Source organism: Phoca vitulina, unplaced genomic scaffold (genome assembly GCF_004348235.1).
Source record: "Phoca vitulina isolate PV1807 unplaced genomic scaffold, GSC_HSeal_1.0 scaffold73, whole genome shotgun sequence".
NCBI lineage: Eukaryota > Metazoa > Chordata > Mammalia > Carnivora > Phocidae > Phoca > Phoca vitulina.
This window is the reverse complement of record NW_022589776.1, coordinates 2,312,150-2,325,365: the sequence shown is the minus strand read 5'-3', so window position 1 is coordinate 2,325,365 and position 13,216 is coordinate 2,312,150. Positions and strand designations below refer to the sequence as shown.

Here is a 13,216-nt window from a genome sequence, read left to right as displayed (position 1 = left end):
TTATGTGATCCTCCTCATCTCTCCAACCTCCAAACACTGGAATGGACAAGGGTCTGGTCTCTGGATGACTTCTCTATTCGCTCCCTCAGTAAACTTGTCCATTCTAACAGCTTTAAAAATCATCTATACACTAATTGGCTCCCAAACTCCTATTTCCATTCTTACCTTTCCCTTAAACTCAATCTAACATGTAACTGACTAAAGTACACATTTATTTGGATGTCTACAAGGCATCTCAACATCTCCAAAATCTTGATTTTATCCTCCAAAGGTGTTCTTCCTCCTCTTGTCTTTCATATTTAAGTAAATGCGAGACCTAGTTGTTCAAGCCAAAAACCTTGGCATTGGCATCATCAGTCAGTTATTTCTTTTTCTCAGGCCACACAGGAAACATAAGCAAATTCTATCAGCTCTGTCTCAAAATAAATCCAGAATCTGATCACAACATGGCATAAGACATCATCATCTCTCTCCTGGTTTATTTATATTAGTCTTCTAACTATTCTGCCTGCTTCTGGCTTTGCTTTCGTATAATTTATTTTTCACTTCAAAGCCAGAATGATACTTCCAAAATGTTTAAGTCAAAACACCTCACCATAACATGACATGATCGAGACACAAAGTGGTCAAGTAACCGCCCTGTGAAAAATGAATCTACTTACAATCTAGAAAAAAAATAATCAAGTACCAAATGTAGCTGTGTAAAATTTTCATAGACTTGAAGGGACAGAAATCTGTAAGTCAAGAATTTTCATTCATAAATACATTCAATAAATTTTTGTTGAGCACCTACCATATTCTAGGCACTGTGATAAGGTAGGGACCTGTAAGACAATAGTAACTTTGAGGAGGTCATGTGCATTTGACATAACTTTGAAGGGTTAAAATAGAAAAATTAGTTTGAGACAGTGATTCCTACACTAAATACTACAAATCAAAGAGAGAGGAATGTGAATACAAGGGATAACGAAGGCACTGACCTAAGAAAAGCATACACTTCAAAGAGCTGCTCTATGTATAAGCTCTGAATTTCATTCTTGTCTTTCTCCTTTTTTTTTTCCCATTTCCTTACCTTCATTCATATTTATTACTTGTTCTGATGTATTGTGTAGTACACAATATAAAATAAGCACTTGGGTCTTTTTTTCTTCTTTTGTTTTTCTGATATAGTAGTAGCATTTTGTGCTTCAGCAATTAAAATGCTCAGGATTAATACTCTAGGTTTTTGGGGTTTGGATTTTTTTTGCCATTTAAGGTACAATTTATGCAGTGTAAAATTTACCCCAGTTCTGTGAGTTTTGACAAATTCATATAGTTGTGTGGTCATCACTACAACCAAAATATAGGACAGTTCAAAAATTCTATGCTCTCTTGTAGTCAACACCACCCAACATGATCAATTCTTGGCAGCTACTGATAAATTTTCTATCATGATAGTTTTGGCTTTTCTAGAATCTTACATAAATGAAATCATGTAGTATTTAGTCATTCAAATCTGACATATTTCCCTTAACATAATGCATTTGAGATCCATCATGTTGTTGTGTGTATCAGTAGTTCATTCTTTTAATTGCTCAGGAATATTCCACTGACTGGATGCCAGTTAGTTGATCCATGTTGGAGAGCATTTGGATTGTTTCCAGTTTGGGGCAATTATGAACAAAGATGTTGCAGACTTTTGTATACAGGTTTTCATTTCACTTGGGTAAATACATAGGAGTGGAATTGGAATTGCTGGATAGTGTAATAAGTATGTGTTCAACTTTATAAGAATATGCCAAACTTTCCAAAACAGCTACACCATTTTGCATCCTCACGAGCAAAATATGAGAGCTGCAGTTGCTATGTATGTATCCTTGCTAGCTCTTAGTATTACAATGCTTTTTTGCTGTTGTTTTGTTTTATTTTAGTCATTTGAATGTGTATAGTAGTATAGTAGTACCTCATTGTGGATTTAATTAGTATTTCCCTAATGACTAATGTTGTTTAGCATTTTTTCATGGGCTTATTTGTAATCCAAAATGTCTTCTTTGGTGAAGTATCTGTTCAGATCTTTTGCTTATTTTATTTTTTTTTATTTACTTGAGAGAGAGAATGAGAGAGAGAGAGAGCAGGAGAGGGGGGAAGGTCAGAGGGAGAAGCAGACTCCCCGCTGAGCAGGGAGCCCGATGCGGGACTCGATCCTGGGACTCCAGGATCATGACCTGAGCCGAAGGCAGCCGCCCAACCAACTGAGCCACCAGGCGCCCCCAGATCTTTTGCTTATTTTTAAATGGGGGTTTTTGGGGGGTTTTTTAGTATTGAGTTTTGAGAATTTTTTTATATTCTGGATACAAGTCTTTTATCAGATAACTGTTTTGCAAATATTCTCTCCCAGTGTGTAGCTTTCCATCTACCCTGTAGATGTAAAGTGGTAGCTCATTGTGGTTTTGATTTGCACTCCCCTAGTGGCAAAAGATGTTAAGCACCTTTTCATGTGCTGGCTGGCCATCAGTATGTCTTCTCTGGAGAAATGTCTATTTACATTGTGTGGCTCTATTTCTGAACTCTCTATTCTGCACCTTTGATCTATGTGTCTATCCTTTCATCAATGATGTCTTGATTACTACAGCTTGATGGTAAGCCCTGAAATCAGGTAGTATGTGTCTCCCAAATTTGTTCATTTTTAAGTGTTTTGGCTATTCCAGTTACTTTGCTTTCTGTATAAATTTTAGAATCAGCTTTTCAGTTGCTACCAAAAAAATTCCACTAGGATTTTGATTGAAGTTACATTGATCTCAAAGACTAATATGGGCAGAATGGAAATCTTAACAATACTGAGACTTTCATTCTATAAACATGGTATATTTTTCCATTTATTGAGGTCTTCTTTGATTTCTTTCATTACTGTTTTCTACTTCTTCAACATATAGATCTAGTAACAGTTTGTTCAATTTCTACCTAAATGCTTCATGTTTTTTTCTAGTGCCTTTATATGGCTTTAAATTACTATTTCCAATTTTTCATTGCTAGAATACAGAAATAAGATTGATTTTTGCATATTTACCTTATATCCTACAACCTTGTAAAATTTAGTTTCCAAGTTAGGTTCTGCCAATAAGTTAACAATGGTAGCAATCGAAAGGTAGAAGAAAAGAAAGGATTGTATGGCCAGTAGTAGCTATACCTGAGAATTACTGATACCTGCCAGGTGCTCTAGGAAATATCAGCACCAATCACATAGTGTCCCCCTACCGGCTCAGATGTCTGGGTAACTCTGCAGAAGCCAAGAACTAACCAAATGACCCTCCCCCACAGGTCCTTCTAAACCCTTGCTGCTCTGAGCATCCTTAGAAGCCCAAGCAACCAGCTGGGCAGCCTTCTTCAGAAGTCCCTGCACCAGCTCCTCAGGAGACCTCCCTGAGGTCCTAGATTCTGTTTACAACACTTCTTCCTTTTTTTTTCTCCACCTCTAGAGGATACTGCTGCTTCTTACTACTTGGGTTATGTCAGCGTCCTCTTTCTGTTGTTGGGCATTCTGACACACCAGTAACCAATTCTGTCTGAAAAGGCTGGCATGGCTTCTGCTTTCTCAACTGGACTCTGACTAACAATCTTCTTGCTCTGACCAGCACCCCTGCCCCACTCCCCACACCTAACTGTCCTACAGAATTCTATTAACTAATGACAAAGATTCTCTTTTTGACCAAACTCTACTCAGGCTCACCTGAACTCTCTTCTTAAACAGGCCCTGACTTTTAAGCTTCCATGTTCATCTCTGCATTGTCCAACTTTAGCAAGAATCCTACTAAGTCAGTTTAGCCAGGATCCCCCATCCTCAGTATCTGATCACCCTTGATTTCTAGTTGAGTTCCTCATCTTCCACCATCCTCAGGCGATGTCCAATCATCCTGATCCACCTTTAGCAAGAATCCTGTTAGGTCAGTTTAGCCAGGAGCCCCTTTACCCTTGACGTTTCCTCTTAGTAATTCTCTATTGGCTATAAATTTGCACTTGCCATATTTGGAGTTGAGCCCAGTCCCTCTCCCGTACTGCAAGACCTCATTTCAGTGATCCCTACACCTACCATGATAGCTCTCCCTCCTTGAATAAAGTCTTCCTTACCACCTTTAACCAGCGTCATGAATAACTTTAACACTAACTCAGGGCCTTAGAAAATGAAAATTTATCTTAAAGGGGGCAATAACAAATCAGTAAAAACATATGAGATAAATTTAGAAAGGTGGACAATGTTTACATGAATCAATTAGCTTCTGGATGTAGTACAGGGAAAAATTGTGAAAAGTTTTTGAAATGGGCTAAAGAGACTACTGAACACCTTTTCTATGGAATGTTGCCCCTTCTGGGAATTATCTGAGATGACAGAGGTGTATGTCTCTATTTGTCTTTAACTAGGCAAATTTACAACTCTCAACAGATGTGTAGAAAACTGATAACAATGTGTAAGTTTTTTGTCCATAGCCATGAAAATAATTCCTGTTCATGACTATGCAAGTGAATTATCAGGAAGAGAATATAAATCTCTAAATTGAATTCTCATTTTGATTGGTTCTAATATCTTACTGGTTCCCATTAATTAATGAGTTAAATAAACTCTCTAAGATGTGTTCATTTCACATTTGTATGTGTGAGATAAATAAGATTAAATTTTCTTTGTTTAATTAGGGGAGGCAGTAAGCCCTCCCTTACTCTTAGGGCATCTCTTTTAAAAAACAAAAACAAAAACAAAACATAATAGATTCAACACTTTGGTCAGGAAGTTGACATAACTATTCTCCAGATTTTACAGTGAGAAGTCATGAGCTTTCTGACCCTCAGAACCATAATGTATCTCCTAAATTAAATCAGGAGTCTCTCAGGATGTGTATAGGAAATTATCATAAGAAGCATTCACTTGTCTCTTAAAAAGATAAAATTTTAATTTTTCTTTCTTCTACTTTACTGTACAAAGTGTGTGAAATTCTGCCCAAACTTAGTAGCTTCTCCTGGACCACCAGCATGCATGTATTTTGACATGTATACTCAATAATAAATCGTGGTTTCTATATATGGTATGGCAGAATGATTTGTTGGTAAGATTTTTAAATCTTACTAACAAATTATAGTCATGATTACCTCTTTAAAAAACTTACCTGTAATAGATATAAACAGCATAGGCATAATAAATACAAAGTACCCCTTTTTTGTAGTTCTAGATAAAATACTCCAAAATATAAAGTAACAGTTTTAGTCAGAAAGAATAAAACAGACTGAGTTACAGTTTATAATCAGTGGTGAAATGAGCAATTCTATGCAGTACAGCCCCTTTTCATGGTAACAGACTTAGTAGAGAAAGGAAATATGACCCTTTAACGATAGATATTTACATGTTTTAGCAATAAAGCACACAGTTGACTACTGTGAGCAATGTTATGTCTACATGACACAATAAGGCAAACGTATCTTCCAAAAGTAAGTTAAATAAGACCATACTGGATGGAAGACCCAGCCAAACATAAACAGTGTCCATGAATTATGTTTTAACTTTTATGTTTTTAAAGTACATTAAAATATTAAGATAAACATATAGATTTTAATTAATAAGACAAATTAACATCAACTATGTAAATGTAAAATTTTCAATACAAAAAAATAAATTTTTACCATCTTCCTAGCAATTCTCCCCAAGAATACAGGATCTTCTCAGGACAATCCTTAGACACATCACCTGTTCCACTTGAGAGTTCATTATCACTCTCTGCAGAAGAAACACAAAAGCAAAAATGACAAACATCATACTATATATCTGATATTTATGTATTAAAAAGCAAGAAACATCACTATGTGTCTAATAAAACAAACTTCTTCTATTATGCCCATTGCAAAAAACCTTCATTAACATTATCTTTAGTGCCTAAATATATTCTCAAAGCATAAACATTTTATGAAAATTCCTATTCACAGTTTATATATATGAAATTGAAAATAACTATATATAAATAACTTTATCCCAAGAGGATAAAATTTTAAAGCTAATGGTAACACAATTAGAAATCCCTATGTGATATTCTATTCACCAGATTAATATTCTCAAATATTAATATTTTATTAGTGATGCCAACACTGAAATCAAGAATCAGATATATATATCAATATATAACACCAAGAAATATATTATAATACAAACACCAAACAACTAGAAATACAAGAAAAATTTTAAGGTTTTAAAGATATATTCATAAGTACAAATATTTTTGACTAAAGGAAAAATTAAACTATTTGGGCTTTTTAAAATTACAACTTTATAAAATATCCCATAATATAAAGTAATAGTTTTAGAAAGAACACAACTGGTTGAGTTACAGTTTACAATCAGTGATGAAAATGAGTAAGTGTAAGCTGTGTAAATCTTTTTTTTCTTTTTTTTAATTATGTTATGTTAGTCACCACATAGTACTTCATTAGTTTTTGATGTAGTGTTCCATGATTCATTGTTTGCATATAACGCCCAGTGCTCCATGCAATACATGCCCTCCTTAATACCCATCACCAGGCTAACCCAACCCCCTACCCTCCTCCCCTCTAAAACCCTGTTTGTTTCTCAGAGTCCATAGTCTCTCATGGTTCGTCTCCCCCTCTGATTTCGCCCCCTTCATTTTTCCCTTCCTTCTCCTAATGTCCTCCATGTTATTCCTTATGTTCCACAAATAAGTGAAATCATGATAATTGACTTTCTCTGCTTGACTTATTTCACTTAGCATAATCTCCTCCAGTCCCATCCATGTTGATGTAAAAGTTGGGTATTCATCCTTTCTGATGGATGAATAATATTCCATTGTATATATGGACCACATCTTCTTTATCCATTCATCTGTTGAAGGGCATCTCGGCTCTTTCCACAGTTTGGCTATTGTGGACATTGCTGCTATGAACATTGGGGTGCATATGGCCCTTCTTTTCACTACATCTGTGTCTTTGGGGTAAATACCCAGGAGTGCAATTGCTGGGTCATAGGGTAGCTCTATTTTTAAATTTTTGAGGAACCTCCACACTGTTTTCCAAAGTGGCTGTACCAACTTGCATTCCCACCAACAGTATAAGAGGGTTCCCCTTTCTCCACACCCTCTCCAATATTTGTTGTTTCCTGCCTTGTCAATTTTTGCCATTCTAACTGGTGTAAGGTGGTATCTCAATGTGGTTTTGATTTGAATTTCCCTGATGGCTGATGATGAATATTTTTTCATGTGTCTGTTAGCCATTTGTATGTCTTCTTCAGAGAAGTGTCTGTTCCAGAGCTGTGTAAATCTTTCAAGTGGTAACAGAGCTGCTAGAGAAAGGAAATGTAATGGGCACAATTTATCTACATTACCACAAGCACTTTGACACAGTACTATATAAGAAAAAGTCTGAAGAAGTATTACCTGAATGATAAAATAAGCTATATAAAAATCTGTCTGGCTCATAGCAAGGACCAATGTTTTATCAACGTTGTTACAGTACAATAAGTACTGGCATTAAGTGAATCCCACAGGGATCAGTGTTAAGAACAGTTATTACTTAGCATACAACAAAGCCAATGATCCAAGTATAAACCAATTCATATCAGTGGATAGCATCAACACCAAAAAAAAAACAATACAATAAAGGAAGGTTTATTTGGCCAGCTTAAAAGATTTGATCATATTCACACAAAAAGATTTTATCACATATTTAGTAAAGTATAACGAAAACATGCACACACGGACAAATGCTTCAACATGTTTAGGACACTGTTCAAAAAGTAAACATTATTCTGGATACTGGAATGAGGTTCAAGAAGGTAGACACGAACATCACTGCTCTAGAAATACCTCACATAAGCAATTCTGTGAACTTTGCAACAAGTTCTTCATGAAAATAATAGAAATGAGAGATTTTTAAAAAGCTAAAGCAAATGAAGTATTGCTAAGTATTGGAGGAATACTGTAAACAGAAACAACTGAAGCCTTAAATATTAAAATATTCTAAAAAACTCTCAATGTAAACAACTATCCCTTATAATCCTTGTAATTTTTTCATCTAAACTGAGGTGCTTTTTGAGAATGAAAAAGGACACTATTAAAACTTACACTAGAAAAAAGGTTAAACTTAGACTATCAGGCAAACAGGGACTGCTGATCACTCTTCTTATAAATTGGTACCAAGTATGAGTACTTATAATATAAATTGGATTTCAATTAAGCAGGGTCCAAGATGGTCCCACCTTATACTCTATTTTGCTCCATAGTAAATAATAACACAGCAAGGTTCCAAAGTATTTGATGAAGTTGTATATGCTAAATTGGAGACCAAAATCTAAGGACACAATGAAAAGGAAAAAGAAAAAAAGAAAACAAATCATTAATCTTGGTTTTAATAAAAATCAGAAAGTACTACTGACACAGAGAATCTCCGATTCTTCTTATTCTTTTAGGGAAAGGAGTAAAACAAAACAAAGATGCCATAAGAAAGATTAAGAAATCTGACTACCTATAAATTAAAAGCTTATATGAAGGGACGCCTGGGTGGCTCAGTCCGTTAAGCGTCTGCCTTCGACTCGGGTCATGATCCCAGAGTCCTGGGATTGAGTCCTGCATCGGGCTCCTTGCTCAGTACAGAGCCTACTTTTCCCCCTGCCTGCAGCTCCCCCTGCTTGTACTTTCTCTCTCTCAAAAAGAAAATAAATAAAATCTTTAAAAAAAAAAAAAAAAAAAACTTATATGAAGCAAGGTATAGCGTATACGAAAAAAACAAAAAAAAAATTCCCAACATTTGACAAATGGTCTTAATATTCAAATAAACTAAAAAAATCCAACAGAAAATTGGGCCAATTAAACCTAGTACAGTTGTATAAAAAAATAACTGGCCAATTAAAGATGTTAAAGAAAGCCTTATCTCAATAATTTTGTCATTCAAATTAAAACAATGAAACAGAAAAAGACAGCATTAAGAATAATTATATCTAGTGTTGATGAAAATATGGGGAAACAGGCAAGAAAGCTGATGTTTATAGAACAGTAATCTTTTTAAATGTATTAAGAGTCCAAATTAATACATCATTCGACTCAGCAACTCCACTTCTAAAAATTTATTCTCCAGGAATACATATGCTAAATAGACAGATGTAAAAGGATTTCGTCGTATCACTGCTTGTAATAATAACTGAAAACTATCAGGAATTCTTCAGTCGAAATTGCATTAACTAGGAGCACCTGGGTGGCTCAGTTGGCTAAGCGTCTGCCTTCAGCTCAGGCTGTGATCCAGAGTCCTGGGATTGAGCCCCGCGTTGGGCTCCCTGCTCAGTAGTAAATCTGCTTCTCCCTCTCCCTACCCCCGCTTGTGCTTTCTCTCTCTCACTCTCATTCTCTCTCGCAAATAAATAAATAAAATCTTTATTAAAAAAAAGAAGTTGCATTAACTAAATTATGGTACATCCATTCCAAAGAATACTATCCAATAGTTTAAGATTGACTAGATCTTTATATGCTATATGAAAACCATCTAAAACACATTATTTTGTGATGAAAAGCAAGAAACAAAGGAGTAATTTTTAAGTATGGTTTTATTTCAGCAAGTAGTATTACTTATATGATTACAAAGACCTTTAAAAACAGCTGTAAGATTATATACCAAACTATTAAGAACAATTATGTTGCAGCACCTAACAGTATCTTCTCACATAGCAGGCATTCAATAAATACTGAGGGAACACATCTTTCACTTTTAAGTTTCTTTTCTATAAATATTCTTATCTTTTAAAATAAGTACACATAACTATAATAAGCATGGGGAAAGGACTTTTATCTTTTAAATAATCCCTGTTGCTACAGAAAAAAACAAAAGCCTATTTCATTATTATAAACCCCTACTAATATGCAATAAAATTATCACTGACAACAACAAGGTACTGTTTCCCGACAATCTCCCAAGTTATTTTCCACCACAAAAAGGAATTAGAACTGTAAACACCTAGATTAGTAGGAGAACCACAAAGAGAAAGGGGGGAAACGGGCACACACAATGAAGTAAAAACTAGATCCCTGATGAACAATTAAGGCAGAAACCACATCAAGTCAGGAGCCAAATATTTGGACAAAAAATAGGACTTAGCCAAAGAAGACAGGAATCCTAGGCTTTTATTGAATGTCTGCCTTTTTTTTTTTTTAATCTCTATTCTAAACACAGTTCTTAAATTTTACAGACACTAACTCATTGTATTCCCTAAAAAACCTAATAAGGTAGTCACTACTCATTTGCCCACTTTCAAAATAAGAAAACTGAGGCACAGAGAGGTTAAGTAACTTGCTCAAGGTTACCCTTCTAATAGGTGATGGAGAGATAGAATTCAACCTCAGTTTGAATCCAGAGTCAAATGCTACCTCTCTTTAGTTTTTTTATTTGTTTGTTTACCATTTTTTCATGGGAGACTGTGCTTGGCATTTAGCAGATACCAGTCTGTGCCAAGTGCCAACATCTAGTAAATGTTGGAAGCCAGAGCCAAGAATGGAAAAGGCAGGCACATTTAAAGCAACATGCCCTAGAAACACTGAATTGAGAGCAAGAGATTTAAATGGACAAGTTTCAGGGGTATAATCCCCTTGACACTCAGGAAGAATAAAAATAAACTGATAACCTAGTGACCTCAAAAGTAAGCCAGATCTATCTTCCTTGCTGCAGAAACAACTCACCGTGGGTGTTTTAAATACTTATTGGCCATCCTGCTAGACAAGAAGAAAGGAGGCTAAAGAAACATAAAGTTACTATATTAGATACGATGGAGTCTCTAGGTAGAATGAAAGAAATAAACCTAAAAAAAAATGAAAATGAAAGATACTGGAGGACGCCTGCGTGGCTCCATCAGATAAGCATCTGCCCTTGGCTCGGGTCATGCTCCCAGGGTCCTGGGATCGAGTTCTGCATCAGGCTCCCTGCTCAGTGGGGAACCTGCTTCTCCCCCACCCCCGCCCCGCCCCCCTGCTCGTGCGCATGCTCTCTCTCTCTCAAATAAATGAATGAATGAATAAATAGATAGATAAATAAATAAATATTTTTTTAAAAAAGAAAGAAAAGAAAAAGACACTGGAAACCAAAGTGCAGTAAGAAACACAGTGAAGAGGTTAAAAGTTTCCTGAATTGATAACTGGAGGGGAAAAGATGGAAGAAAGAAAAATCCATTACAACTACAAAAAAAAAAAAAATGTATGCCTTGAAAATTAGTGACCTTTAGTACGTGGGCATCTATGTGCAGACATGGGTAAAGGGAACCAGGTCCATTCAGTCATTCATAATGGATTCTGGAGGGAAAATGCATGGTTCTGAAACCCAGTTTCACCACTTACTAGCTGCGATCCTGGTTAAGTTACTCTGTGATTCAGCTGCCTATTTGTAAAATGGGAAAAATAACAAACACTATCTATCTTATACTGTAGTTGTACCAATTAAGCAAGTTATTATGTGCAAAACACATATATTATAGTGCCTGGCAAAAGGCAGGCATGTTAACTATTAAAAGCCATTTTCATTCAACAAATTTGAATTCCTATGATGTACAGTACGGGGGAGAAGCTGGAGTGCAAGTTTTGAGCAGGAAGTGGCAACAACAAATGTAGACTTTTCTTTATCCAAGCTCATGAGATATGGGAAGGTAAGAGAGTAATATAGCTAAAAAGAACTGCATCGTCAATTCAGGCATTACACTCCTTTATCAAGCCCCACGCCCCAGAAAACTGGCCCGTTCTTCCTTTCTGGCTCCTGTACAGACTCCTACAATAATATCCATCAGACTTCCATGAACACATGCCTGTTTTCATTATTGATCCAGGCATTTAATATCTATAACTTTCATGTTTTACATATCTTTTTCCTTTTCTTGAAATCCAAGCTCTGTGAGGGCTAGGAGTATATCTTGTCTTTATATAATAGGATTTAGCACACAGTAACACTCAACTGTGGAATAAATGGAAATATTTATTTGTTACTGCTTTATTTTTAGAATATGTTTATACACTTAAGGTAATTGGAAAAGAAAACACTGGAAAGAGAAAGACGAGGAATCAGGCCAATTCCCTAAAAAGACATGAAACTGCCCCGGTTTGGAGGGAGGGAGTGACCAGAAGGACCTCTCATATTTTGACTGAATATGGGGCTTTGGATATTTTAACTACGTTAAGAGAGAGAGTTGAGGGAATCCATAGCTAATAGATTTAACATGTTCACTTTAGAAGAGGTCTCTGAGAGACTCTGCTTAACTCAGGGAGTATGGTTAGAGACTCCTCCAAAATGCCTAACTTCATTCCTTTCCATGCACAATCTCCTTGTTAATTTCAATTTCCCCACAACTATTGTTCTCCTTGAGAAAGCAGGACCATACACAGGATTCCACAGAGAATCCACACAGACTCCACAGCAGACGCACACTATAGGACTACTATTTTCTTTAAATATCGGTGAAATGAAAATAACAATATTAATCATGTATTATAAAAATTAAATGAGAATGTATGTGCGATACTAAACATGGTGCCGGTCACCCAGTAGTACTCAAGCGTTAGGTATCATTTTTTATTATTTCTATTGTTACTGAATCCTCAGTTTCCTGCCCAGCACTTCAAAGTAACTAAAAAAGCATTCTAGGTTTATTGTTTATTATTCACTGATTTCTAACATGCAGAGAGCAGAAACCAACTGTGCAACACCAAAATAAGATGCAATAAATGTAAATTTTTAGATCAAATAAAATAAATATGTATGACACTTCAAACAAAATAATTTAAGGGCTCTCTTAACTTTGGCCACTCCCTGCTTTGAAACAAATACTGTGTTTCTATTAGCAATGCTTTTCATCCTAGTCATAAAAGGAAAATTTCAGAACTAGTATCAACAGACATCATAAAAGGAAAAAAATATACATATTTCTACATACATACACATGCACACACACAATGTTTTTTTTTTTTCCAAATAAAGTTAAATGACAAAATTAGGGGCAAATTAGCACAAAATCCCATTTTTCTTTTCAACTGAAGGATTACTCATAAAATAAAAAGCTGATGAGTAACCACAGATAAAATGTGACTATTGTGGGTTTTCAAAGATTTTCCCCTTAATTTTCTTTTTTAATAAGTACTGTTTGCTGAAAATAATACAGGTTACTATAAACTCTCTTCTAAACAATTGGGGAGAAAAAAACAAAACCTTACTCATCTGGCAAAACCTATAG

The 13,216-nt window shown here is 35.4% G+C and overlaps 1 protein-coding gene across 2 annotated transcripts in view; it reads right to left on the bottom strand.

The window, feature by feature from the left end:
* The window catches only part of RABGAP1L (RAB GTPase activating protein 1 like), a 782,624-nt gene that overhangs the window by 556,064 nt on the left and 213,344 nt on the right, over positions 1-13,216 (bottom strand). For both annotated transcript variants that reach the window (XM_032393375.1, XM_032393374.1), the window contains exon 12: positions 5,644-5,737. In XM_032393375.1, coding sequence (XP_032249266.1) covers positions 5,644-5,737 — 94 coding nt within the window. The remainder of the gene's footprint in view (positions 1-5,643; positions 5,738-13,216) is intronic.